The 23,418-nt window shown below is 32.5% G+C and overlaps 4 protein-coding genes across 4 annotated transcripts; all 4 read right to left on the reverse strand.

The window, feature by feature from the left end:
* Nucleotides 1–818: 818 nt before the first annotated feature.
* LOAG_04630 (uncoordinated protein 58) lies at nt 819–6,350 on the reverse strand (the record flags this gene model as incomplete). Its single annotated transcript, XM_020446647.1, has 9 exons — nt 819–1,072; nt 1,204–1,370; nt 1,885–2,073; nt 2,355–2,475; nt 2,682–2,851; nt 2,973–3,121; nt 3,218–3,456; nt 5,935–6,080; nt 6,344–6,350. The coding sequence occupies 9 exons, from the start codon at nt 6,348–6,350 to the stop codon at nt 857–859; spliced, it is 1,404 nt and encodes a 467-aa protein (XP_020303040.1). The 3' UTR covers nt 819–856.
* Nucleotides 6,351–7,575: 1,225 nt separating this feature from the next.
* Nucleotides 7,576–8,399, reverse strand: LOAG_04631 (hypothetical protein; the record flags this gene model as incomplete). Its single annotated transcript, XM_003140168.1, has 2 exons — nt 7,576–7,633; nt 8,062–8,399. 2 exons carry the CDS (start codon nt 8,397–8,399, stop codon nt 7,576–7,578), a joined length of 396 nt encoding a protein of 131 aa, XP_003140216.1.
* Nucleotides 8,400–10,694: 2,295 nt separating this feature from the next.
* Nucleotides 10,695–12,107, reverse strand: LOAG_04632 (hypothetical protein; the record flags this gene model as incomplete). The annotated part of the gene is made up of 3 exons (XM_003140169.1): nt 10,695–10,870; nt 11,095–11,115; nt 11,981–12,107. 3 exons carry the CDS (start codon nt 12,105–12,107, stop codon nt 10,695–10,697), a joined length of 324 nt encoding a protein of 107 aa, XP_003140217.1.
* Nucleotides 12,108–14,439: 2,332 nt separating this feature from the next.
* LOAG_04633 (hypothetical protein) lies at nt 14,440–16,246 on the reverse strand (the record flags this gene model as incomplete). Its single annotated transcript, XM_003140170.1, has 2 exons — nt 14,440–14,567; nt 16,072–16,246. Coding segments are annotated over 2 exons (303 nt in total), but the record flags the coding sequence as incomplete, so codon positions are not given.
* Nucleotides 16,247–23,418: the final 7,172 nt, after the last annotated feature.

Consider the following 23,418-nt stretch of genomic DNA (forward strand, 5'->3'; position numbering starts at 1 on the left):
CGTCAACTATATATATATATATAAAAGCTTTTATTTACTTGACTTAACATTTTGTCCGTTCAATTTGTTTTAACTCATGCAATTTCTATAAGTTTTTATCACTTACTTTGATTGGAATAGCGTTATCCGTAATCAGAATCCAACTGTACACCAGGCAATGATTGCAATAAAATATATCACATTGATGATAGCATTTCTACCCTTTGTATCACCATGATTTTAAAATAGCCAATGGTCGAACACTAATAAACTGATTAAATTTCGAATTGCGCCTCGTTCTTGAGTAAAACATGCAACTGCATTGTTTCTACCCAATAATAGGTCCACTTCACTAATTTGATTAATTAGGATGAAAAGTAAAACTTGGAAAATTAACGATCACAAGCATCGAATAACTAAAAACAAAAAGGAGATAAATTATAAAAGTGCAAAAAATAAAACGCAACAAATTGATTATGGATTGAAGAAATGAAAAGATATGGAAAGTGAGATTTTTTACGAGATGGGATAATTTGATAAAAAAAAAAAAACACCCTGTTTACTTGAGAAAATCACAATCATGAGCAAAATGATTATTGAGGAGAGAGAATATCGTATAGCTTGTTGCTTTTTTGTGTTAACAGGTGAGAACGACACTTATACTATCACTATTATGATGATATTTCCGAGGCACTGAATGTATCACGACTTGAAATTATCTTGTCCTCGTCAAGAAAACCCATTATTGAGTTTTTGATACGGAGGTAAGTTTGGTACTTTTACATTATCACTAATAGGGAAATTTTCAAAAGCAAAAAGCGTATTGAAAATGAACGGAATTGGTGATCCTTATAGAATGAACAGAATAACGCTTTCTTTACAGATATGCGGGTTGTTCGGGACGTAAAGCAGTTATTCTTCGCAAATATTCGGTATCACGGAAGAAGTCGGATTGGAACGAATTATGCCGTATTGTCGACATTCCGGATGACGTTTCATCGATGAAGCGCAATTTCATAAGAAGCTCATGAGGCTCGAATGGCCGATCCCGTAGTTCACTATCCAGAAATGCTCGAACATCATTCCAAGTGACCTAATAGATATGAGAATGGAAATATTTGACTTTGGATTTTAAATACATTAGTTCAAAATTCAAATTAGTTCAAAAATGTTAGGTCAAAATTCAAAATTTTCTAACAGTACAAAATTAATTTACACACATACCTTTCCTCCTTTTTTCCTTCTCATTGCTCTTAACAGAACTACAATTTCCTTAAGTTCCTCGCTCATACCAAGAAATTTTTTGGCTCGTCCGAAATAATGGAAGCGAGTAAAATATGCTTTCAGATGTGTTGATGCTAGGTCAATACACATCGTAACAACTGATAAACCTGTATAAACCTTGATAAGATATTTACATACGAAGCATAATTAACGAACTCTTTTCTACACGGTCCCAAGTTGCCACTACAATAATGAATGAAATAGAAAGTGATCAGAACCTGCCAAAGTTTCTCGGACAGCCGTCACGAACATATTCGCTGCATATATTACGACAGTTCTACCAAACTTTAAAACCTAACACACTTATTTCTCGCATGGAAATGTGAGAAAGGTTCAGAGAAAAGCCAATACTCCATCTATTGATGAAATGGGCAAATCTCTTCATGGCTGTTGTTATGAGTAGGGAATATCAGCATAACTTAAACGATAAAAAATCATTTTGATCCATAAATCCACTAGATGTTTAAGAAATCTGAGTGCTACCATACCGATAAAAATCCTTTCCCGTTCCGTTCCAAATAACTGAGCCGAATTTTTTAATTTTTCTCGAAAGAAAAAGGATGTCACGTGATTTATGGTTTGAAAATGAAAAAGATACCTTCAAAAGAAAAATTAACTAACCAACGATGACAAAAGCGACAATAAGAGATAAGAAAATGTAATCAACAACGACGATATCGCCAAGGCCGACGGTTACGATAAGATTGAAGCCAAAATGAAAAGCGTGTAGAAAAGACCACGAACGCTCCCAGTTGATAAACATGGCAGAACCCATCGAGCAATACAAACAGATGCATGACACATAAGCTCCTGAATCAAATAAAAAGTTAATTTTTAACGGAGAAATTATCGGTCTTATTGCTTTTGACAAAAATGTTTTCCATATCAGAAATCCTAAAGTTTTAGGACTTCATGGTTTAACAAAATCTGAATGAGTATCACTGAAGTATTCCTAAACCCTCCGAGGATTTCAGAATACCTCAATGTTATCTATGATCATGCAGCTGAGCAATATGATCATAATATGCATTCTCTAGATAATTTTCAGATCATGAGTCAAAATTAAAAATTTCAAATGGTAAAGAGCATACCAATTGGGAACCATAATTTCCCATCGCTTCCTTCTATGCCGAAAATATCTATGACATCGGAGTGACCACTTGTCGATTGTGATGACTTCCTTCGCATATAGCGTTTTCGAAATAAGATTTGCTGAATGTATTCATACAAAAAATTGCAAACGATGTGAATAATGGTACACAGCATCATGCAAAAACAAATATGGTCTACTCATTTAAGGAGTTATTATGACACGTGGAGTGCAGTTAAATTAAGCCTTTTCCATATTACAATCTCACCCTTATCAAAAAATTTGAATACTTTCAGAAAAGTACAGCATCAGTAATTTGAACACACACCTTCATTTTGTGTGACATCTTGTTCCAGTTTGAAACGAAACGAAGCAATGTTTCCGACAAAAATTTGCCTATATCCGCAGCCGTGATAAACATAAGAGGTATGCCAACTAAAGCGAATGCTACCGCAAATACTTTTCCTAAATCTGTATCGACTGATACTTCACCATATCCTAAAATATTACTTAGCTGAATAATTTCGCTGAATATCAGTGTCATTTTGTAAATTTCGCAAAAATTTCTCAAATTTTTAATTAGATAAATGAAGCTTGTAGATTTACAGAAAAGTTTTACCGCATGTAGTGAGAACAGTAAGCACATATAGTAAGGCAGTTGGGAAAGTCCACTTGTTGTGAATATTATCAATGTCATCCGGTTTTCGAAGCTCTTTACGGATCGGACGTCGATCATCCACTGTCTCTGCTACTGATATCATATATTCCCTGCAGACTAATGAGTTTTAGTAACGGGAAATAATTGCGGTGGTTTTTTTTTTCATTTTGCTAATCTTTTAAGTTTATAGTCAAAGTCAGGGAAACCTGAAAATTGTAGTCCATTCGGAGCGGTCAATTGAATGAATCCCCAGTTGTGCATCATTTAGAATCCTCCAGCTGTCAGCTGTGAAATTTGTCATGATATTGGACAAATGAATTAGTTTCCGAGATCGAGCCATCAATTCCGTGCTTGTTTCTAATGCCATGAGAATCCGTGCACCAAGACATAAGTAACCAATTAGTACTGTTACTAGTATCACATGAGGAATCAAGATTTTGAATAACTGAAAAAAATAGAATGATGGGGTTTTTTAAAATGATTTTTAGCATTAGAGTCAGAATTTGTGTTACTTTCAGTTATAACTTCATACGTTAAGTAAGACGCTACTGATCATCACTTCAAATTTCTATTTTCAGAAAAATAATTTCAGTGTAATAACACTTTTATATTGTTTAAAAGGGTTCTTCTGACTGAAACTCTTTTCCTACCCTTTTGTTTTAGTTACAATACATTAGTGAAATTTTTATTTTTTGAATTGCAAGTGTTTTTTCTTTTATGAAAAATAGCTCTGGAAGAAATTTCACTGCTAATTCAATAGAGATTTTCCATATTTTGTTCATAAATTTGTATGGGCCTGGGTCTGTCTTTCATTATATCGTTACTTTCGGACTAATGATGAAATTTAGCGTGAACTCATTTTAGATTGATGAGAACAGGTGAATAAGAATGTGTAAAAGTTGTACACATCAAATGTTATCATATACTTGTTTAAGCCAAACAATGCTTTGCAATAGAATAAATATTTGAAATAGAATAAATATGTTTTTGTACAGCAAATATTTAAAACAATAAGTATAACTAATTGCAACTCCGACTGTGCTTATTGCCTTATAGAATTGGCTGCTCTTATATATGAACGTATAATCTTAACCAGCAGTGTGGTATTTTTTTTGTCTAACAAACTAATCACATTTTGCCTCAATCAAATCAAGTTTTCAAAAGATGAATTTTTATGAAATCTTCCAGTTAGAATTTTCCCCTGCTGCAATAAAATCATTAGACTTGGCAACAGAAGAATTTTCACTCATAAAACTTCATCTAAGTTTTAGATATCATCACTTCTCATCCATGTCAGAACCATTTACTCAGTTTCAGTTTCTGGTTGTTAGTGAAGTCTAATTATAATCCTTTTTCGTTTAGCACCATTTTGTATATTTTCAAGGGAAAAGGTAGGATAAATTCTATTTGAGGAAGGTCGCACGCTTCATCTGACTACTCATTTGTATTGCCAATACCTTGTATTCTTGCCCAAATAGATCAAAAATACTAGAAAATTTTTAGAGTTATTTAATATAGTTAATTAAATTACATAGTATCTGAGAGCAGTAATTTGCATGACTTGTATGAATTTGTATGAATGATTATATTGTAAACAATATGCGAAATTATCACTCCTATTATGATCAAAAGAATTGTTCTACTATCCCCGGCACCGACTGTGGAAAATGGAATAGATGCCACTCATAACTTTTTGAGAATTTGAGCCATTTTATCCAACAGCAGTTTGATATTTTTTAATCTCAGTAGTTTGACATTTTTATTTGCTAAATAGTTTGTGTTAAAATTCTAAAGTTTTGTTTACAACTAAAATTGTTACAATTGCAATAGCATTTCTTCCATAAAATTCCACGAGGTTACACTTATTCCTAGGACTTTCCGACATGAATTAGGAAGAAGATTATGTGCTAAAATTAAACCAAAAGTCATTTTCACATTTCAGAGTTTAGTATAGTAGAGTCAAAAAGGTGAGATTACTTGAAAAATTCTAAATTCTAGATATGCTTTTAGGGCATTTAAATCACTGTGACTAATTAAGAAAGCTAGCTGTAATTTACTTCATGAAATAAATGTAAATAAATGCTTTGGAAAGGGATTTCCACTGCTTTTTTATCATTACTTAAAGTGTGGATTTTCAGTGTTAATGCTTGTTGTAAGTTGTAAAGTTGAGATGATTCATTTGAAGAATGAATTACTCAGTCCTTGATATGTATATTTCACAAGGATAATTTAAATCCTTTTTGTAAGTATAGCTCCTAAAAACATCGGGCAAGAAAAAGAAAAGTAACCGGACTACTTTGCACAAAATCTGCTTAATGAGCCATGAAAGCAAAGTGATTTCTAGAATGGGATGAAGATATTATTTAGAGCAGAAATAGAAGGTGACCACAATGAAATTTTGCAATCAAAGCAGAAAATAGTTGCAGCTTATTAAGAAAACGATGAGTTTGTTTTTGTTGTCTTTATAGAATGCTCGTGAATGTAAGAAGTCAAGTTATTCAGGTTGGGGTTATTGGATGAGAACCTGTTTCATTTTTTTTCTGCCTTCAGTTCCTCATCCTGAGTTCCTACAAATCACTTAATGAAGACTAAAATCATAAATTACTGTCAGTCAGACTTTTTCTTTCACAACACATTTTTTTCTATCGGCGTTATTTTTCTGCCAGGTAAAAATTTATATTTTATATTTTTTTTTGTATTTTTTTTCAGGTAAAAATTTGTTCCCCTTCTCTACAATGTGGCATATCTGCTTATCCTGCAATTAAGAAAAACATAGGACTTGTATGAAGGCAAAAGGAAGAAATCAGAAAATAATAGAGCACAACAGATATTTTAAAAATTCATGTCTTATTTTCATTACGATATGATCGGATTTTGTTTGTATCTGCCCACTTCTTCATTGAGTAAGTTGTTAATAAAGTACCTTTCCTGCACGTTTTGAACAATTTTTTGATTCCCGTGTTTCATCCTCTTTCATCGTTTCCGTGATAACCGTCGTACCATCCTCTGCTTCCAGCAGCGCTGACTGTGATGCAAGAGGAATACCATCCCATCGGCTTGTGACGTGATCTGCAGTTGCAGCTATCAGATTTTGTTATATATAAAACTAAAAATTTTATTGAAATTATAAAGAAATCAATCTCAACCGCTTCTCTGTGTACTTAAAATCTAAATCGGAATTTACTTAATTCCGAGTTTCTGAATTTTATTTTAATTCAACAATATCGCTATCTCATGAAGCTATATATCATCAAGGAAATAGAAAAGCTGATAGATATTCCTTAATTTCTTTAATTCATAATTTGAAACTTGGAAATCCGGCCTCTTCTAACTTTGCATTTCTTCCAATATATAGTACGCAAAATATATGCATTATTATGCGTTCAAAATTAATTCCTTGTTTGACTTATTTGCCTTGCTACGCATAGATTGTATTGTATTTCAAAGCATTATTTCATCAGCAGGCATCACTACCACTATAGATTTAATTAATGAATTAGTAAAATATGCTTAATTATTTATGTTTGCATGTCAAGTATTCGCTCGTTACGACAAACTTCAAAGCAACTCGTAAGTAAATATTACAAATGAATATGATTTTAATATGCACCAATAAAAATTGATTCATTACTGTATTCATTTTTGGTAGTGCGTTTGAATAGTTAGAAAAGGAGACGATATAATATTAATTACAAAAAGAAAAGATTTGAAGAAAACATGATACTAAATATTTTTCAGCCTCTGGTTCTATGCATTTTATTGACGCTATTTTGACTTATGGTACGAACATTTAGCGTTGAAAACTTTTATGTCACCAGATAATATCATAAAGAGATTTATCGATCGAATCATAGGTCTTGATCTGGATGCAGAACGCTGCTTAGCAAGATAATAAGCTTAGTGAACTTAACTAATCTTGAGGGAATTGAGAGCATGATGCATCCATTTAGCCTAAATTTTTTCAATCCTTGCATTTTTTCTGCAGGCTAACTGAAAAACAATCATGTGCAGTTTACTCTGCAGAGAACATTTTATCCATCCATTTTTCAACAAATTATTCTTATCTACTCTCCGCACTTCAGATAAAAAAGATTAAAAGAAATGATTCACGGAAGCAATGTGCTATTAACAAATTTTGCTTATACCAAGGAATATTCATACTTAGCAGAATGCATCAACAAAATGGAAGGAAGGTACAATGTGACCATCGAGATATGCAAGTAAATGACACATTCTGCTTATATTGTCAACTAATTCCTTATTTCTTCAGAAATTTTAGTTGTAAAAGAGCATTACTATGACTTTTCATCATATTTTTCTTTGATTTTTTTGAAAAGATTACGTACGAACGGTTGATGATTCAATAAAAATGAATTTTACTGCATTCAAGTACATATAAATCGCAAAAGTAATGATTTGTCTTTTGATTAGAAAGAGTTTTTAATTTTACGAGTGGAGATTACAAGAAGCGGGATAATTTTAAATACCAAAGAAAATAAAAATATTATTAATTAAAAATACTGGAAATACAAAAAATCCTCCCCTAACTGATGAGTCTATCCTTCTAACAATCAGATTTCCGATGATACAGACCAAGTTCTACATTAGCAAAAATGTGATTACTGGAAGAAATCGCAAGGGCGGGAAGGAAGGATAGAGTGATCGAGATGTTACAGAGGGACCCTTTGCTTCATCTCTTTCTAAACTTATTTGTTGAGATCGAACTTAATTACATCTGGATTCAAGTTAGCACTCCAAGTTTATATTATTATCATCAACTTTTCATCTTTTTGCTTTTTGAATAATTGAACTAAAATGACTAAGAATAAATACTTTTTATTATTAGACTGCTGGGGCTTCAAATGCAACGCACACAACAGCATTGCTGATTTAAATGGTCACAGCAAACATAGTTCTTCTATACCTACAAAGTTTCCCATCATAATAAAAATTTTCCACCAGCTTTAAAATAAACGAAAAGAAAGGTATCTTCTGTTGCTAAAATAATGATTATCAGTAATTGGGCGCTTGAAAGTGAAAAACACCTAACCCACCAATGACAATTCGTCCATCGCTTTGTATGGTTACTGTCGGCCGTCGATAGTAGTGCTTGTTGGGCTTCTTGGCTATTTGTATATCAGAAGTTGAATAGCATAAGGTATTTCCTAAGGATGAACTTCGAATAGCTACTTTTCGTTGTTCGTCAGAGTTATCTTTCCTTTGGTCTTTTTTTTGCTCCTTACTTCCTTGTTCATTCTCTGTCACGGTTGATGGGGTAGACTGCTTTGCGATCACTTCAACGATTTGCCGTCCTAATCTTGTTTCGGTTCCCTGTGGAGCGATAGATAACCGTCGTAAAGCTCTTGATTGAGCGGAATAAAAGAACATGTTGTGGAATTAGTTTCTGGATGAGTACATCAGAGATGTTTCAGTAATATAAAAAATGCTGATTAAAGTATGCAATCCATACGGTGCGATTCGTGTAGAATTAGCGAAGCGTAGGAAGCATCAGAAAGGGAAAACTAAACGTAGCAGTTATGGAGTATGCATGAGCATGGATTCAAAATTTAACAGATGGTGTCTCAATGCAGTTGGCAAAGATATGTTCTGAGCAATGCGCAGTATGTGTATATGTGTGTGTGTATTTGTTTATATGTGTATGTGTATGTGTATGTGTGTGTGTATGTGTGTGTGTGTGTGTGTGTGTGCGTGTGTGTGTGTGTATGTGCATGCGTGTATTTATTTATATATATCCAGAAGAGGACAACCAGAGATGGACTTAGCTTGTGTTAGTCCTTGGATCTATTCGAAATATTGCAAATACAAACTTTCTACATCAAATAGCTTCTTGTGCTACTTCTGATGTGTGTTTTACATTCGATCACACTTTTTGACACCCTCACCTAATTCAATATTAAAATGATTCGAATGATCCATTATAAATTTAAAAAACTAATTCCCAAAAAATCATTACTGGAATTCATGCGTTGAATTCATAGAAATAGTTGGGAAAAAAAAGGACGAAAGTACTTTGAGTGATAGCAAAAAACGCTTTAAATAGGGGAGAAAAGTGGACGTTGCGATAACATAAAGACAAAGGACTTGAGGGATTAACCATAAAACAAGTTGTAAGTGTTCCATTGAATTGAAAATCTGAAGTGCATTCGATTATTGAAAGCATTGCATTCAATGGAAAGTACTGCACACAATACGATAAGCCTAATTTCATTTCGTTTTACTAACAAATCATTTGGAAGAAATTGCCGTGAAACATTTGTCTCTAGCCAACCACAATTCTTTGCTACCTAAACTGACTAAAACGGATTATGTCCTTAGATATCATAAACAAACCTTTTCTCTCTAATTCCCAGAATAGAAATCCATTCGTTCCTCGTAACAAGGCGCTCACAAACTAAAACAAACATATGAACAATTGCTAAGAAATGTACCATGGGAAATAGAATTAATTATCTCAGATCTCCAAATATAATTTAAAAACAGTGCCTCAGCAAGATATTATATATCCTTAACGATTAGGGTCATTCATTTGTAATTCGATATTCAATACTTCACGCTTACCCTGACAAAAGCAATGGTATTTGGAAAGAGTTAAGAAACACATCAAAATCAGAGTTTAATCTCGCATTTTTCTCTCCCCGCCCCATAAACATCGAATTTCGATAAATTATGCTTAAACACATTTTAAATTCTTACCAAGATTTTCATGCAAGATCTGAACATTACATTTTCCCTTCGAACTCTTGTAAACTCTCATCCCTATTTTCATTTTAGTTTTTGAATGTTTTGCTACGAGCGAAAAATGGATTACTATTTGGGGAGTAAAAGAGTTTGGATATAAAAGAGTTCGTGATATATAGGGATGTGATCTGTTTCAACCAGTTTGCAAGAAATTTTGACAGGAAGACAAAAATATCGCAACCACGTCATCATATGATTTACAAAATGTTTTAGTATGTCGTGTGATTAACTAAGGGACACCTCTTTTTCTAATCTTTTTCTAAAGTGAATGTACTCTAATTTAATTATTAGATTACTTAATAAACATTAACTCTTCGCTGGTTTTTCTTTTCTTTTTTATTTCACATCCATAGACACGTCCACATGTGTATAGCATTCCATTTCATAGGCCGATATTTGGTCCTTAGGTGTTTTCAAATATTGGTATTACTGTCTTCCATTATCACTACATATGTAACCAGCATCACTACATGTTTCATATGCAACCTTGAAAACGGCCAAACTTTCCAAGATAGATGTTTTGAACAGATTTGAGAACCTGCTCAAATATGACACAAGGAAGTGTTGAATTACGTTGCCGGTTCTACTACTGATCTAAGAATTATACACCCTTCACAAGAAATACGCCAGTTTCATCTTGTCACCAGTTTCATCTTGTCACGCCATTTCGAAGATATCAGATTAGAGGAAACTATCTCGATTTTACCGATAATGTTCATTCTTCAATTGCTTCAAAGTAAAAGAAGAAGAATGTGAAGGTTTTACCCATGAAGTCGAAGGGAGTGTCAGCGGTTTCAGCTACTTTCACTTACCAAGGATCATTTCAAATCATATTTGTACATGGTCACTAGTCTCAAAAGATTTTTAAAATAATATCAGCCAGTATTTTCCTATAACTTCTTAACAGTGTATCAATATTTCCAATTAGTTTCGAGTCAAACAGTTTTCTCGACACTGAAATGGCTGGGAATTCTTAACGAATGTCGTTGCTGATACAACTGCTGTCTTTAGACCTTGACATATCATTTCCATATAAAGATCGAAATTGAATGTTATTTTTATAGAGCTGTGCAGTGTGCATGCGGCTGTTAAACCAACTTCTGAAATTTTCTCCACCTTGTCCTCCGTATCAATGATTACTCACTTAGACTTCAAACTCACACTAACTCTGTTCCTATGACTAAATTTCTTTTAGTTTCACTACACGTCGATTCTTCGGAACCTTACGAAATAACATTTATTTCGTCCATCAATTCCATCGGTGATTTTTTCCACTTAAAAGATAATTTGACTCATGCGACACATCTGGTTCAGCTATAACAACCTTTTTTACGTACAATGGATCCTGAGACTAAGCATTTTCAACTAAATATTTAGCAGCTGCAACATAGATTTTTACAATTTAAACCTTCCCACTATGGCTTGAACACTTTTAATGCGAAAAAGTACTTGTGCTTTTGCAACATTTTTAAAAACAAGTTTGATTTTTTAAGTATTTCAAGGGAACTTTGCTGCATCGTCTGGACATTCAATCTGTTTCTGTTGAATTTAAGAAGAAAACTTCCTGAAGAATTCAAGGTAATATCAACTGTCACATTTTTAGGGTCACACACTATGTAATTACTTTTTGAATGGAGTGAGCATCCGGAATTTCTCAATAGGTAATGGATTCCATAATTCTCGCTCTGGTACTTTCATTTATGTTGATGACGTTATTGTTCAAGTAACGATGAAGCAAACCACCAAAAGAACCTCGAAGCTTCCTTCTAAAATTCTAAATTCTGGCTTTCATATTGCATGGAAAAGCTTTGCCTCACCATACCTGAGACAAAACTCAAGCTTTATTATCAATTTATATGTCGAAAACTAAGTCTTGCAAGCAACCAAACAATCGTTAATATGACTTAGCCTGTCGATGTTATGACCTTCCTGCACTTTCTTCACAGTTTCATAATTAATTACCAAAGTATCTTCATCAAAGAAATCCCTTCTGGTGATCCAATCAGTGCCTCTTACCAAATCCAATCTCTTATTTATGCATTGCTATTCGCATCTTTCAGTTGTTATATTTGCGATGAGAAAGCATTTTGTCACACACCAAATCTCTGTCCCCAGAAGAGCAGAATTAGTTGGAAAAATAAAGTTTGCCATAAGATTCACCATATGAAGTTCCACAAAATGATTAATGATCCAAAATTTACGCTGCTGACCGATCCCCGTGCAACACTGGGAACAAAGAAAAATATTCCGGTTTACGCCATTAACCGGCTGGTCCATCATTTTCTTTGATTCCTGCTGAGTACCATAATATTTCCAAATCAGATCAAACCACTTCATTATAAAACAAATTGAAGAGTGACTGATGAAACTGCCTTTGCTGGGGTTGAAGTTAAACACCAACACATTCTTTCAGATACACTTCGAGCTCTGACTTTCGTGTTTTTTTTGCACGAATCAATTCCGATTTTTTGGAAAATCTTATTTAAAATCAATATCAGTTAGCAGCCAAATCTCCTCGCAAAGATTTCTTTACTCTCGATAAGCGCACCTGGTTATTTGGTGATTCGATTATTCGAGCTCATCATTCATTAATTCTTGCTCCTCGCTGATTGCTTTTGCGAATGATCTGAACTCCTTGATTATTTTCGTCAGTGAAGTTTCCGCTCACTTTGGAATGTCAATCCTCGTTTCTGATAATGATATTTCAGTTCTCACTGAATTTCATCAGGTCCTCTAATTGTCAAGCACACCAGATCACCATCTTTCCATTCATGGTGCAACGAGTATCCATACTTGAAGCACGCTACCCAGAAAGAGAATGCACATACGCATACGCTTACAATTCTCCATTTTAACAGCCAAATACCAGACCAGCATTAGAACAAAAGGAAAATTGGAAATATGAAGAGAAAAAGAGGATATTTAATACACCCGACAAAAGATCTTGAAAATACTGTTGAATTTTAGTGACACTCAACTGTAACAAAAATTTTTGAAGTCCATTAATAAAAGAAATTTTATGACACCCATGTTAGAATTTTTCCTTCTGGCGGTTTCGTTTATGAAATTCCTAATAGAATTCTAAACTTGGAACTAAATTAGATTCGTGCTGAAACATAATCAGCACTGGCCAAAAAGCAAAATAACGGATTTGCTGCGGACAATGCCGCCTTCACCTACTATCACCTAAAAAAATTGGAGGTGATTGCAATATTTTGATTTCTTTTATCGCATTTTTAAACCCTTATAACCAGAAAAATTTAGTTTTATTTACTTATACATCAGGAGATTGGATGCAAATTAATTGGTTAAGGCTTTTTTTTTTCAAGCTTTATTTCAGTTGATGATGATGGCCAACTCATTGTTTTATCACTTGTTGGTTGGGTCTCTGACGCTTTTACTGTTTAATTCTAGTTATTGTGAGCAACACGGTTTTACGGTTTGTTTGTCCCGAAAAAACTTGTTACAAAGCAATGATAGGAGGCATTTATGGAAATAAGTGAAATGTTTAGATTAGATTTGCGGGGTGGACTCTATCTTTCGTTAACAAAAGCAAATAGCATTTAATTAGTGTATCAGACATACTGCTCACTATGAGTCTTGTGTAACTTCAGATATGAATGATGAATAAAAAAGGAAGTAACTAACTTTTAGAGCGATAAATAGAAGGCAAATATTCAGCTTATTTGGATATATTAAAGCAATACGTATTAGAGAAGTTGTCTGCACTGAGATTTTGCAGTATGTTGAAGCATAGAGTTATTGGTTCGTTTCTTTTCAAAGGAACGATTATTTGCACGCATGAGAAAATTTTGAAAATTGATTGTCAAATTATTCTTCTTCTCTATTTGGTTCCACTGGTTTCCTCCCTATTATTGAATTTCGTGGACAACAGATTCTTTTCAAGACAATTGTATTCATATTAAAATGACACTAAACTCTCTTCAACCGTCATCAAAATTTCAGCGTGAATTCTTCTGAAGATAGATACATATAAATTACAGCCATTCGAAATTATTTAATTTCAAGAAATTAGAAGATGCGTCTAATCAGATATTTTCCAAATATATCCAAAAGAATTATAATCTTTCCGGTATGATTATTTATTTGTTGAAATAATCTTCGAGCAGGAATTATTTCGACTTTTAAAGGGAGTTACTCTCATTTCATTTCATATTAAATTTTATTTTCCTAATAGACTAATCGATCGAACTTTTTGGTAAATATGAGGACATAAATTTCCGATGCTCACTCAATTTTTTTAATTATTCAGGGTTAAAGCCATAAAAAGATAATCCTGTCCACTTCTTTTTTCATAAACATTCTTATGGAAGGGTGTACAACGCTGCTTACAAATTAACATCCATTTTCCATCTATGCTTACATTAATATTACCATACACTTTTAACAGTCGTATCTCACTGTTTCTATTTGTAATGGCTCCGAAGAAATGGTACATCTCAATCCTTCAAGCGTTTCGGTTAATACAGAGATCATCTCAGAAAAAACTTATTAACCAAATAACTCACAGACCTGGAAAGAGAAGACTTATTAAACAGATAACTTACAGCCTACAAAATTTTGCGAATGCTACTAATATTGTTGTTCGGGATCAGAGCCATCCTGTTCAGTATCGTTCATAAGTTCTTCCTTTCAATAAACGTGGACCTCACAGAAGACATATTTCTATCCTTGCCCAGGAATCCGAAACTAATTCATTTTTTGGCCATGAATCAAATTCATAACTGAAATGTTCGCCGAGCATTTTGACAGAACACTTTTCCTGTTCGTGGTTTCCTTAAGTATGTTTTCAATAGCAAATATCTTTTGCCCTGCGCAAAAAACGCTAGGAATTTCTCGCATAACAGACGCACCATACTACTGCTCACCTCCTCACTGTCTTGACATACAGCTACTAGAGTCTTTTTATCCACGTTGCCGTGGCAAAACTGGCCAAATTCTGGTTGAGATACCATCAAGAGTTCCGGCCTAGTTACGAGATTCGTTAAGAAACTGAGAAACCGAGAGAACTACCATAAGTTACTTTCTTATTTTCCCTCACATATCTGCTACTCAAAGATCACTGAATTTTTTCTCTTCTGTCCCGCGAATATCATTCATCTCATTGTTCCACAAATTGACCATTAACTCTTAACAAAATCTTCATTTGCTTTCTGCAATTGTTTCCACTTGATGATCGTTGTGTCATTTTGTGGGTCATTTATCATATTATGAAGTTTTATATAATCCAAAAACCATATACCTTCATCTAGCAGCTATATCTTTAACTATTTTTTTTTTTTCCATAAGCCAGGGAGATGTCCTACCTATCCCACTTTTGCTACTGTAGCAATTTCTACGTCATGTTTTTGTTGTGCACATCAATTCTGTTATGCACACCAATTCTTAGTGCTCATCAAGTCATATGTCGAGGCAATACGCGGATTTCTTCAATAAAGGTCATCAATAGGATGGGTGGTAAAAATAATATTGCTAAAACAGTGAGACAGCAGCACATGGCATTCTAAGCAGTTAATTTATGTGATCGATAAATGAAGAATAAATAGCCGCTGTACGTTCATAATATCAAACATTTTTGGCTCCATGTTATTTTTCATACTTTCTTAATTTCGAGTATTAGTGGAAAACCAAAATTTTATGACAACTAATCTCAACACTGCCAAACTGACCCCCTGAAAGGTTTCAAAAAGAAATGAATTTTTTTGAAATACTAATTCTGAATTTGAAGTTAACTAGAAACATTCTATGAAATTTCCTCATTGATTCTTAAATTCAAAGAGAAAAAAAACATCATATTTCAAGAGAAATTTACAATAAATTAGAGTAAAACTTTAATTATTTACTAGCATGCAAAAATTGCTACAAATTAAATTCCTAATTAACTCAATCACTGCATTCTTCGTGCAGTTTAGTCCACAGAAACGTAAAATTTTGAATTGAAGCAATTAATATACCGTGCATTTATTTGAATAAGATTGTCTTCTCCACAACCCGAAATAATGAAATTTTTCTACTGGAATCATCTTGGTCGCAGTTTCTTAAAGGCATACAGGATGGTCAAATGCTATCACGTATTACTATTACTATTAATTCCAAAATCAGTTAAAGTAAATGATTGCTACTAACATCAAACCGCTGAAACAAGTTGAAGTCGTAGAAAATTTATAGTACTTTATGATCATCTGTAACGTAAGCAAGCATCTTGAGAGATATTTTTGAGAGTCGTAAGGAAGAAAACAAGAGTTTAAAGCGGGGAAAAATGAAAATGAAAGTGGGGTACCTCTGACATAAGCAACATGAGATCGTTCGGAACCTCTTGACAAATTACATGAATCGTTTAGGGTGTTCTGTGTTTGTTGGATACCCGCTGTTGTCCGGATCAGACCGGCTGTTTTAAACACAGCTAATGCGGGATTGAACCGTTCGTTGGAGATCACTTGTGAATAAATCATAATCTAGGACCATTTCAAAACGTTGAAGTTATTATTCATTACTAGTAGTAGCAGTAAAAGTACTAGTAGTAGTAGTAGTAGTGGTAATGGTAGTAGTATCAGTGATAAATTTGTGGAGTGTTTTTTTCAGAATCATTTGAGAGAGCTATTAGAATAGCCCAGTTTTTAAAATCAGCAACATGGTGACAACCGCATCGAGTATCCTAACGCCTCTCCATGCGTTTTTACACATGCATATGCAAATACACACAAATTATACACACATATACACATATATATACATACACACATGCGCAGGAACGTATGCTTAAAAAACAATGCGACTCATATATGGGAATCAAACCTGAAAAGGACGACAACAGATCGAACGTCAACTAACATACCGTTCTATTTTTGCGGAATTGAACAGGTTCAAATTTGTCTCAAATAGTGGAGCTAATGTAACTTCGTTAGGAATGCGAAATAGAATTAAATAAAGACTGTGGACGATCCAATGACAAAGTAATCCATAAATTGGTAAAATGGGGAAAAAAGTTTTAGAAATTGCTTGCTAATTAAGAATGGTCATTGATCAAAGAAATAATCACAGAACAATTTTCCTCTTTGAACCATAAACTTTGGGACGTGACATTCGAATGTTATGTGAGGTTAGATAATTAACGCTTACTTTCTCTTTTTCTTGTGCTCCGAAATGTGTTTTCTCGGTAACTTGTAAACAAGCTTACCTTGAACTCAATATACATCTTCCATCCAGGAAAAAATTGGTTCTTCATATCATTGAGAAGTATAAACTCATATCTTTGATTTAATTATTGTAGCACAGCTATTATTATAATATTGGTTATCATAGCATTTATTTAAGTAAAAAGTTTAATTCAGAAAAAAAATGATTCTGTCAAAAATTTATGTCTCTCACTTGAACGAACGCGACAAAATCTATTTGCATATCTTAACTAGGAGGAAGTAGTAATAATTACATATTAGTAAAGCACGGTAGTACGCCTCTTCTGGAAACCTCGAGTGAATAAGGAAGACATTATTGCACCTTATCAATAAAGATTTCACCGGCTTGATCCGTCATATCTCATTATAGTCTAGTTCAAACAAAACAAGTAGTCACTGCAGCTCTGCTTCAGAAAATTCATGTACCATTGTGTCAAAATTGGAACTATCAGGTACTGAAGGAAGGAAGTGAAAAAACTACCCTGTATAAAAAGTACTGATAAAAAGAAGCCTTGGTGTGATTTGTTTATGGATTGTACCATTTGCGGAATGAGGAATTAGCAAGAAGATAGCAGATTAAAAATAAAAAATAAAAAAGCAGATTAGAGTGTCTCTTTACGTATTCATTGAAATAAATTACAGAACCCATACAGCAATTTGTCTTTGGAAAAATAAGAGCTCTGACTGAATAAACAGAAACAATTTTTCAAAAAGCGCTTATGTCTGCAACATGTAATGTTCATATATAAATATTTGTCTTTCGTGTCTTGGATATTCGTTTTCTTTTTGGTGAAAAAATAGCTTAGACTGTAAAACATACTTTAGGCTGTAGGATTTTTTAAAATTTATTGTTATGTACAAGTTAAAAAAAAACTTTTTTTTCGTGTTAGGAATTAAAAAAGATGCAGCAAGTGCAATATGGAAAAATTGAGCCTTTTTCTAATCATTATTCATTCTTTATAAACATTGTGGATAAATGGAAAGCTTGAAAAAGATTTAGTTCTTCATGTCTTATCAAAGCATGACAAATTTTCAAATAAGGCCATACTTTATTGAAGAGCATTATAAACGACTTTTTTAATCTTATATAATGCATATTATAAATGAAAATTTCTCACATCATTGCTTTGATGAAAAAGCTCAGTCTTCCTTCTATTTCTTACAACCTGTCCATCTTCTCCAATGACCCTTCTATTTGAAGTTTTATTTTAGCTCTCCATAAGGCTCAACCCATTATTCTTGTCACAACTGCTCAGCGCTCTTTTCTAATAGTAAAACAACTTTAAATCGTTTTAGAATAATTGCTTTGACAAGGTCTATTTTAATATGTTTATGATATACCCAGCAAAACTAACAGAAAAGGGTATCCTGTTGAATTTTCCATAACATGGTAGAGATACCGCTGTATAAGTCTGTATCGGTTTCATTTGTTTGACAATCATTAAAATGTGAAATCTATCATATTTTGAAAAGAAAAGAAGCATATAGATATTGAAATAAGTCTATAAAGATTATCAAATGATTTATTCTTTAGCTATGGGGTGCAATACCTCAGACTGGATGATTCACCATTAAACGTAGTCCCTGGCAACAATTTGATTGCATTTAAATTGAATTAAGCGCATTATATTTGTTAGTGTGATCCAGCAAAAACAGTTAAAAAGCAGTAACATGGTCGATCTATGGAAGATAACTTTTAATTCTATTTCTGAAGTAATAACATCACTTAAATCTGATAATATCAGCTTTGAGCTATTAAAAAAGATGTTGCATTTGTGTGTATTTCTTAAACATTACTACATCAAACGACAGGAATTGCATCAGCTTCGATGTTTTTTTTCTTTTTTTTTTTTTCACATTGTCACATGTTAAGATTATACGACATATCCTGCTGCTAAAAGAGTAAATAAGGTTCTTTTCAGTAGCTGACATAGATTCACTGAATATAGAAATCGTATTATAATCTTAAAAGAAATAAAAACCATTTTTTGGAACAGATTTTATAATATTTAAAATAAAACTTGAAGAACTGACAATGTCGCATAGAAATTTTAATTGATAGCTTAATATTTCTCTATTGATTTTCATTTTGATCATTTGAAAAAAGAATTAGAAGAGCAATTTGTTTCCTAGATATATTTTTTTTTCAGACATTTCAATCAATAAAGTAGTAGCAAAGAAACAGTTAAAGTATAATTAAAATATTGTTATTTTTCTATAACAAAAGTATTTAAATATCTGGGATAAATTTTTTAATTCTATTTCTTGTTAAACGAAGAATATATCAGTGAAACATAAATGTGGTTACTACCTTTCTAGCAGTATGTAATAAATTAGAGATAATCTTCCGAACCAGCTACTTTTTGTGAATAAATGTATTTGTCCAACAAATTCAGAAATTCAGAAATACACTCCTGATTGCCAGTTTTAAATTGCAATATAAAATCACAAGTGCTTAGTTGATAAACCATAGGAACAGAAAGGAATTAATTTGAGTTAACTATTAACAGTGCAATGGGAGAGAACCAAGCATTTACGTCACCATTTTCTTAATCTTTGAACAATCCTTTTGTCCAAAAATTCTAAAGCAGCATTTATAATAATTGTAGCCGTCGTATTTTGCACACATAAGCAAAATTCAGAGAAGGAAACCTCCAAGATTGTTGATAGTGTAATTATAAACATTCTAGTTCATATCAGATGCAACGACGTGAATTACTTTTTATAAGAATCAGCTATAGGATTTTGCATTCATTGTAGAGCATTTTGTTTAAAAAAGGAAATACATATATTTATAAAAATTAAAGGTTAAGCAAAGTAAAGAAGTGAATAAAATAAAACAGTTGCAGATTTGAGATATTACTAAGGAATTTCATATCACATATGACGATGGATGATATAGACGGAAATGTCATAGCGAAATGCATGATATTATGGTTATGAATAGATATATCATTAAGTATTTTAAGCAAAAATATTGCTGAAAGCAGAATTTGTAAATATCTCCGGCAGAATATCCTCGTATAAGATGTAATTAAAGATATTGTAATATTACCGACAGAAATTACAGTTACTGCTGAATAATTTTATAAAGAGTTTCTTTCCTGACAGAAACTTTTATCTTGAATCGGAAATCCTTGTTGTTTTGTAAAAAATCAATATTAGGCAGTAATGGTGATTAATTTATCTGGATAAAAATACATCGTTAAAAGCTTTAACAGTAATGAGATAGAATTCTAGTTTAGAGCATATAGAACTTAGTTCCTCAGGAAAAGGCGAACAAGATGATTTAGCACATGCTGAAGTCGAATAGGTAGACCTTTTGGTTAAAGGAATTATGATAACGGGAAAGGGTAGGCACTATTAGTCCATATTCTTTACTGCAGTGCATTTGTGGCTCGATGACCGAGGATATGGGAGATCTCATGAATTTTTTGTTCCTTGAATGTTATAAGTTTGTCATTAGAAACGCTGAAAATACAAATGATGCTGATTAACCTGGTAAGTAAAACATAAGTGCAATTAGAACAATCAGTCCAATTAAATCGGAAAAGATATAAGGAAAAAACATAAGGACATTTAGTAATATCTATTGTCATTGGCGAAAATTTATATCGGGGAAGCTGCATAAACAGAAATGTGTCCATCAAGAATGGATTTGCTTTACAGGAGAAATTAGTTTCTTTTTCATTGAAAGAAAATGGAGCAAATAAGCAGTTCAAAAAACTTTTGTTTTTTTGTTCTCACAAAAAACACACCAAATATTTTCAAAAAGGCATAAACTGTGCAGGAAGTGTTTGACAAAAATTTAGTGGAAACACGAAACTATTTCTAAAAATTCATTTCTCTTTCATCCAACGGTTATTTATTTCGCTTTTTTAGATACACATATATTTGCAAATTCTCATTTTCTAGCAGATCTACCTTTAAAAAAAACGAAAAAGAAAAATGATCTGTTCTAGCTTGATTTTCATTTATTCTATTTCTCTCTTGTCAGCATTTTAGATCTATAAGACAAGAAAAACAACGCGACAACCTTGCCAATTTTGTCAAGTATAAATATAAATGCAAACTTCCCAAGACGCGAAATACTTTATAATAACACTTTGCGATGTTATCTAGTATTTCGAGCAACTCCAGAAATTATAATATTTCAACTGTAAGTGGCCATCATCATTTTACTTAGTTTTTGACTGCCTTCAGAGGATCGAATCACTTCTTGAGAAATCCGTTCCGATATTTCGGTTAAAAATTCCATAATCAATTCTGTTCCCAAGTGTCAGAATCAGATTGAAACTGCTAGCTGCTCACGACATGTGACCAAATTAAAAAAACGTTTGATGGTACAAAATCTCTATTATGACGAATTAATTGAAGCAATTGATAAGAATGTAAGCAAACCGGAAGTGAAATATGGGTTAAATTAAATTAAGCGGGTTTAATTTCTTGAAATTTATAATAAGAACTTATTTTCATTACACACATATTGATGAAACAAAATCGAAATTAGTAAGATATTTTTGTTCTGAATTGAAATACAGAAATATTAAAGGGGAAGAGGCCATTTATTTAACGATTGACTATTTTTGAAAGTTAAAAAATCATGAAAACAAGAAACAAGTGAGATCAGAGAAAAGGAAAAATGAGTAGGGAAGAATTATAGAAGTATGGTTTAACGTGCCAAAAATTTACTGACAGATCAACATATTTTTTTCGAATTAAAGCGATTACAAAGCTTTAAGAAAGACAAACAAAAAATTTCATCCACTTTTTCTTAAAGAATCGAAAAACCGTAGCTAATGGTTTAACACTTTATTTTGCTTCTTTTAAACCAATAATCGCAAATTGCTCTAAAAAATTTCATGTGTATAAAGGCGCGACTAAATTTTCGAATTTACATAACCGAATTAATTCTATGGCTCTCTAAAATACTAGCAGTAATAATTTGAGAAATTAGAAGTAATTAAATATGTCATTATGAAAATGAAATGCTTTGGTGCAATATGTCTGACCGGTGGAAATTGATAATTGTTTTACGCTACTCTTTCAACACTTATTTATGTTGTTTGGTTAAAATTTGTCAAAAAAAATTTAAAATTATTAAGAAAATGCATAATTGAGTCCTTCGCCACTTCCCAAGCTGTTCTTTCAAAGAAAATTCTTTTCGGCACTTCAAGTGAGTTTTTGATGTTTTTACAATTTGCACATAAAACGAGAAATCATTTTTCTTTCTCCTGTTCTTTAGATTTTCTGCCAGTTTTTTAATAAGGTTTTTTATTCATAAAACCCTTTACTTTACTAATCTATTCCAGTACACATAAAAATATCTGTCTCTGGCTACTACTCTGTAAATTTCATTGTCTTAATTAAACTAATTTTAGTATTTTTGAACATAGGTGACTCTGATTATCCGACACGAACAGCGATAGAAATTCTGTGCAATCCTTTTATATTACGTATTTTTGCAAATGACTGTTAAGAGATGATTTTCACACAGATCGAAATTCGTTATTCATACTGTGATACCACGCATTACATTTGCGCGAACATTTAATGGGGAAGATATTTGTTGGTAGCTCAAATACATGTTAAATAGGGCTAACAAAAGGTCTTCAAATAGTTAATAAAAAATAATAAGCTCATTATTATTTAGCCATTTATTTCAATCCACATCAAATTTGGCTATTGATGGAAACTTTGCAGATAATTTTCTTTCTAAGAGTTTGATAGTTTAAGTTTTGATAATATTTCCGACAAACAGTTTCTATGAGAATGTTTGAGAAAAAGGTCAAAGTTCATTTTCAAATCATTCGCTATTTAAAAACAATTTTCGATAGAAGAAATCACAAGCGGACGGTGAGGCTCCAGATAAAACGAACTGATTTCTTTGGGCGACAACCAGATAGAGATAAATTGAGTAACACTAGTAGTGCTAAATTTTTTTCAAACTTTCAATATCAATGGAATGTTATGAATTAATTAAATACAATCATTTAAATATGCATTTCAGTTCTACAGCTTAGAGGCAACTATATCCGCCTGATATCTTTAACAGTTGTACAGATAAATTGTACAGGTTTTAGAATATGCGAGAAGCAGGGTTTAAAACTTTTAAAACTAATGAATCAGGGCTGATAAGACTGCCTACTTATCTGCTGTATTACTTTTCTTCTTTGCCTAGGAGCACTAGGATCACTTACGATATAAGTCACGCACTACTGCTTTAGTCATAAGTAATGATGAAATAATAAGAGAAGTCAAATTTTCGATAAATAATAGCGAAATCTAGAAAAAGGTTTGAAAAAACAACTACTTTTATGAACATACTTACTGCTTGCAAATGATTTTTATAGAGAGAATCAGAAGCGCTGGTGACTTACGACAGAGTCATATGTTGCTTTTCTAACGTTTCAAACGATAAAATTTGCAATGATGATAAGCCATTACCAGAA

This window comes from Loa loa, assembly GCF_000183805.2.
Source record: "Loa loa unplaced genomic scaffold supercont3.135, whole genome shotgun sequence".
Lineage (NCBI taxonomy): Eukaryota > Metazoa > Nematoda > Chromadorea > Rhabditida > Onchocercidae > Loa > Loa loa.